The following is a 5,779-nucleotide window of genomic DNA, read 5'->3' as shown; positions in this document are numbered from 1 at the left end:
GCCTACTATTTATTCTTTATTTATTGGGGTCTCTGGTTGAATATTAGGTGAATGAAGACTGGGATGAGGCAGTCTTCCAGCTATTCAAGGAGAAACCTTTGCAGGTGGGTCTGCTGAGTGTTCCAATCTGGAGCCATTTAAAGTAATTTCAAAATGTCTCAAGATACATGGAATGTGGCATGTTCCCCTTCTGCGGAGCAGGCTGGCAGTCATCACTTTTGATCCTGCTAAAACAAAAAAGGCAATTCTAAGGGAGGTTGACTGTCCTGTGTTTGCACAAGCCAGTGTGTTTGGTTCACCAATTCAACCATTTGACTGAGAGCAGGCGCAGAGGTCACCAGCCGCCGCAAGGACATGTCTTCCAGGGTTTGACCGCCAAGAATTAGATACAGAACCCATTTACGCAAAGTTAGAACATGTCTTCAGGTGTGTTTCATATCCATCTCAGTCAGCTTGCAGCTTTTCAGAAAAACTTGCTTTGTTGCATCAGACAGAGATCTTTCTCTCTTGGCCAGCATCTTTTGCTTCCAACTCGGCAGATGCCTTGGGAGCTCACAAGCCAGGCAATGAGCTGCACTCGACATCTCCTGAATTACTTTGAATGCAGCAGGACTCCACAGCCTTGAATGCAGGAAGCTGCTTTCTCTGAAAGACCTGCTGGTCCATGAGTAGACGCAAGTAGCTCCGTCTAGTCCTTTGACAAAAGTTTTTGTCCAGTGTAAGCAGTTGTCTGTAGTTGGCATGTGCAGTGTGACGGGTGCTCTGGGGTTGCTTCAGCTGTGTTTTTGACAACCAAACATGTTTGTGCCCAAGGATTTTGGGGGAGGTGCAGAGAGAGACTGGTGGCCACCCTGAGGCAGGAGGGAGGCAAGGAAGGGAGGTGTGGGAGGGCAGGTAGCTTTAGCTTAGAAAAGGATGTGTTTGATAAGCAAGGGCAGGTCCTTTTTAAATGGAGCCAAGGACCTTGGTAGTGTTTCTCAAGCAAATAAAATGGGAGAATCTGAGGGAGTAAAGGTGCACAGGGGCCACCTTGGGTGTCAAGTCTGAAGCTGTTGCTTTAACAGTCTCTTCTGGCATTAAGTGATATATAAATTCATATTAAAACAACCCCTTCCATCCTGCGATGCTACCTCAACTGGGGGGTGATGTTACCTGTGCTTCTACACTGTTTGTCAAAGCCATTTCCACTGCTGGGCTCCTTGGTGTAAAACGGATTTTGCTCCATTCAATAAAGACTCTCCTCTGCTTTTGTTGTGCTTAGCTGGGGAGGTTGGCAGAAATCTTCATGCACGGCCAAGCTCAAATCCTTGCTCAGACTGAAGTGGGAGGGTAACCTTTTTGCTCTCTGAATACTTTAGAAAGAAGTCACATGTGCCCGCCCCCCGCCTTGACTAATGAGAAGGGGCATCTCCCACCACACCCCATGTCATTCCCTTCACCAGCTTCTACTAGCCCTCCAGTAAGCAACCAACAGTCATGAACCTATGGATGGTACAACCCACCCCTTTCAATGTAAAGGGTCTTGGGCAATCCTGACCCCTGGTATCAAATCCTTCCTACCCATGTAGATTTCACCCACCAGGCTGCCTCTGCAACTGCCTCAATCTGAAGGCTAAACAGCAGCCATAGCCATCTCCATAAAATGTGGTAGGATGTGTCAATGCAGTTGCAGAATGTCAGATACTGTCTATCTATCATGTGCCCTGTTTGCCAAGGCTCTGGAAAACACACCTGTCTACCTGTCCTCTTTCATAACTGACAAAATCTCCTTCCAAGTGCCCTCCCATTTCCTAAAAGATGGAAGCACATTTATAAAATAGGATTTTACTTGGTTGCAGGATTTTCTTCCACCTTGTTTTCTAAGCCACCCAAGAACAGTAAGTTTTGTCCGTGGGAATGTTTCTAATCCAGAAACATTCAGACCTTTATAAAATATTCAGCTTTGTAAGAGTGGTATTTTGATGTCCAGTCCTCAATTTATACTATATAAACATGTTCCTCAGTTTTCATGATTTACTTTTCAGATTCACGTGTGTTTCTAATCCAATACTTTTAGACAAGCTTAAGTAGGGAAAAGGGCATTGTCTTTATTTAAAAACAAAACAATCACAATTATTTTATTCACATACAAGTACAAGAGCATCTCCTGCTTGTTCCCACCCCACCCCCACCCAGCATGCATTATCAGGGGCGCCCAGACAAACACTGATTCACCACTTCCAACAGGTGGTTGTTTTCCAAGGCAGCCGCCACTCTCTCTTTGTCAGCCAGTTGCTTGTTTACTGTGAAAAAGAACCCCACAAGAGGAGTTAGTGAAGACACCCACCCATCCATCCTCCTCTGCTGTATAGCTCAAGGGCTAGGACCCCACCAAAAAAATTCCAAGTGGTATTTGTACTCTTCCCTTCCAGCTTTGCTTCAAAACAAATATAGAAGGGAATGTAAGTGACCTATTCTGAGGGGTATTTTGTGGTGAATTTCAAACGTACCTGCATGCTCTGAGGCATGTGTTCCAGGGGTTATGTGGACATCCACCTGGGAGGAAGAAAAGAAGAAGCATCATTTGTGTCACCAAATAACGTTCCCCCAGGTTGAACCAGCTGGAGGAATAATAAAATTATACCTCGCTAATCCAATTTTACCTTAATTTAATTTGGTTGCTCAGATGCACACCATCACCAGTTCCCTCCCTTCCATTCTGTGTCTCATTGGTGAGGATGCGCTGTCACTTTGGCAGTTTCTTTGTTTCTAATTCCAACCCAAGAATTCTTCTAGTGGGATAAATACTCTGGCTGGGCAGAATGCCTTGATCAAAAGCTTTGGAATGCCCCACCACCACTGGATATGAAGAAGCCACTAGGGAGCAGGAGTGGAAGGGGCTGAAACAACTGAAAGAAGGCATCTGATCAATGGTGGGGCTGGGGGGCAGCCAGGGACCCTTTTCCTTATTGATTTGAAAAAACGGCACTTGGTTTACAGCATGTCAAATTCCAAAAAGCTGCATGGGATCCTGCAATTGGTAGCCTCAGGTGCTTTAAGAGAAACAAAGGGGAGAAGGAAAGCCCACATATCCCTTTGATGCCTAGCCTGTCAAGTGCCAATATGAGCAAGAGCTTCTGAAACTGGGAGTCACTGGAAGCAAGTAAGGGGGAAATTCATGCTGCTGTCCAGGGTGCTGTAGTTGCTGCCTCTTGGGAGCCAAGCAGTGGTCTCACAAACATGAGCTACTCCCCAAGGGCCAAGCCAGCTGTTTGTCTGGGGCCCTTTCCTAGGGCAGATCAAGTCTTCTGGCACCACTGGCTGTTTGAATTTATATCCCCACCCCACCCCCTGCAACACCTTCACAACACTCTAGAATGTCAAGTCAAAGCAGCACTTTGGAGTTCCCCTTGAAGGTTGCTGACCCAGGTCATTGTTTTGTCTCCCACATTTGTCTTGGTTTTCAATGCTTTGAGGAGCTACAGGAACTTGCAGCTGCCACCGCACTTTCTATCCCCTCTGCAGAATTCTAATTTCTCCTCATGGCTGGTGAGCACTGCAGGTTTGCAATGGGGAATGCAGACACTGTAAAAGCAGAACTACCAGTACAATTCTACTTCCAGCTGATCACTCAAGAGCAATGCCTCAACAGCCCCAAAGGCCCCTCATGTCCACCCAATGCAACGAAAACAGAATTTCTCCATCGCCCTTTTGGCCATTTACATTCACTCACCTTAAACCTTTCTGGGAGGGATCTGATCAGCTTCACTTTGACTGAAAGGCCAATTAATGTTGCCATGCTGCAGTGAGGAATGGTGGGGGTGAATTCCACTGAAACGGTGCTCTCAGCATCATTTACCTGTGAAAGACCCATCCCGACACAATCACAATTTTTTTACAGAGAGTCATAATTTAAACCAGATAAAATGCTGTTCTAATTGGAAAAAGAGCTAATTGGCTTGTCTCCCTGCATCTTACTAACTCTGCATTTGTACTTTGAGAATTAGACTCCTCTCAGTCTGAAGATGATGCCCAGGAATTCACAAAGAAAACCAAGCAACCTGGGGACAAATAGAAGAGAACACCTTCACCCCAAAATTGCTCCCCTTTATCACATACATAGCCCAACAAGAACCCATCCACAGCACAAGAATCAATATGGCTAACTTGACCCAACAATCCCACCCCCTTACAAATGCAAACAAACCTCACTGCAGCCAACTACAGACAGCCAACACCCTGGCCCCACCCCCATCCCTCTCACCACCAAGGAAATGTAACAAGTGAATAGAAAGAGAACCTACCCAGTTGACGCTGACACAAAACCCCACACTTACACTATCTAAAAGAATATAGTGTCTGAGTCTGAGCCAAGGGCCACTGAGCTAACCAGGTGGTGGTGAGATGGGAGGGGGCATCACCGTAGGGCATGATGGTAGCAGCTTGGATAAGTCACACAGGTGCAGTTATATAAAAAGCCTCCTGGGCAGTGGGGAAGTGAAATGGGGAATTTAAGAATCAGGCCAGGCAAAACTGGAAAGACACCTGTTCTTCCTTGAAGCTGCATCTCTCCTAAAGGATCTGTTTGTACCTGGTTTTCATGAATTTAGTGACATGGGCTACAGCCTGTTCAGCCGGCCTCTGGCTCAAAAAGTGGCCATTTTTTCTCTACAGCTTGGAAAAGGCAGAGAAAGGCCAACAACACTCACCTTGACTCGAACTTGTTCTACGACGTTTAGTTCTTCTAATGTTAAGGGATGCTCTGGGTCGTTGATGGAACGAATGAGATGTAGAAAGTCAAGGAAAAACACTCCACTAGCAAAGCATGGCCAGGCACAAAGCAACAGGCCCTGTGGGGATGCTTTTGAAAATCCATGTCAGCCAGATCACCTCTATCTACATGCTTGTTGACACCCTCAAAGAAATCTAAATAGGTTCATGAGGTAGAACTTGCCTCCTCCTGACAGATTGTAACTTACTCGGCTCGAAAAACGCATCGAAGTGCGTTAAGAAACGACTACTGTATATCGATGTGACCTGCTTCAACCGACCTGCTTATTGAGTGAAAGCGTGTGAAAGTGACACGATCTGCGCACCCCGGACACAAACCCACCGCGCCTGCTCCACCCAGAGCCCCACCCCGGGCTCAGCCCCTCTTGCCCGGCTCCGCACCCGCCTTCCCGACCCCAACTCAGGCGCCGCTGCAAGCGGGAGGCGTCACTTCCATGAGCCACTGGAGAAGCTCTAAGAACTACGAGAAGCGCCGGGCCCGCCCCCTCCGCCCCAGGGAGACTTTCCCCCTTGGCAGGCGAACCCCGGCTGGGCTCAGATGCGGATATCGAAGATCTCCCGGTCGTCGATGGCGTCGGGCAGCTCGTCGTCCTCCTCGCGCGCCGTGACGGGCCGCTCGCCCTGGCGCCGGTAGATGAGCGGGTTCGCGTTTTCCAGGGCGCCGCCCGCCGGCGAGGCAGACGGATCTTGGCCCACCATGGCGACGGCGGCGGCACTCAGCCCACTAGATCGAACGCCGTTGCCAAGCACTTCCCCACACCGGAAGGACGCTGAGCGGAGATGGCTTCGGCGTGACGCGCTTCCGGTAACGCGCTCAGCCTTACTGCAGTGGAGCTAAGAGTGTAGAAGAGCCCATCTCGCTGCCTATAGCGGGAGCTTCCGGGTTCGCTTTGTTTCTAATTTTCCTTCTCCCCGCTGCAGAAGTGCGAGTTGCTGGGAGGAAACGCCTGAGTGTTCGTGCACAGACAGATAGTAGCCTCTGAGCATATACAGACTTCTCTCCCCTTAC

The 5,779-nt window shown here is 48.4% G+C and overlaps 1 protein-coding gene across 2 annotated transcripts; it reads right to left on the bottom strand.

Annotated features, from left to right (window-relative positions):
• Nucleotides 1–2,067: 2,067 nt before the first annotated feature.
• On the bottom strand, nucleotides 2,068–5,552 carry CIAO2B (cytosolic iron-sulfur assembly component 2B). Of its 2 annotated transcripts, none has more exons than XM_083452736.1 (5): nucleotides 5,319–5,552; nucleotides 4,689–4,768; nucleotides 3,713–3,838; nucleotides 2,490–2,535; nucleotides 2,068–2,282 (listed from the first exon to the last, which is right to left on the bottom strand). In XM_083452736.1, exons 1-5 carry the CDS (start codon nucleotides 5,467–5,469, stop codon nucleotides 2,185–2,187), a joined length of 501 nt encoding a protein of 166 aa, XP_083308862.1. In that variant the 5' UTR covers nucleotides 5,470–5,552; the 3' UTR covers nucleotides 2,068–2,184. The 2 variants fall into 2 exon arrangements, with proteins under 2 accessions (XP_083308862.1, XP_083308863.1); XM_083452737.1 differs by lacking the exon at nucleotides 5,319–5,552 and adding an exon at nucleotides 4,959–4,991 and having other exon boundaries at nucleotides 4,689–4,829.
• Nucleotides 5,553–5,779: the final 227 nt, after the last annotated feature.

Source organism: Podarcis tiliguerta (assembly GCF_965153285.1).
Source record: "Podarcis tiliguerta genome assembly, chromosome: 8".
In the NCBI taxonomy this organism is placed as follows: Eukaryota; Metazoa; Chordata; class Lepidosauria; order Squamata; family Lacertidae; genus Podarcis; species Podarcis tiliguerta.
The sequence above is the reverse complement of the archived record's forward strand: the minus strand, read 5'-3'. Positions and strand labels throughout refer to the sequence as shown.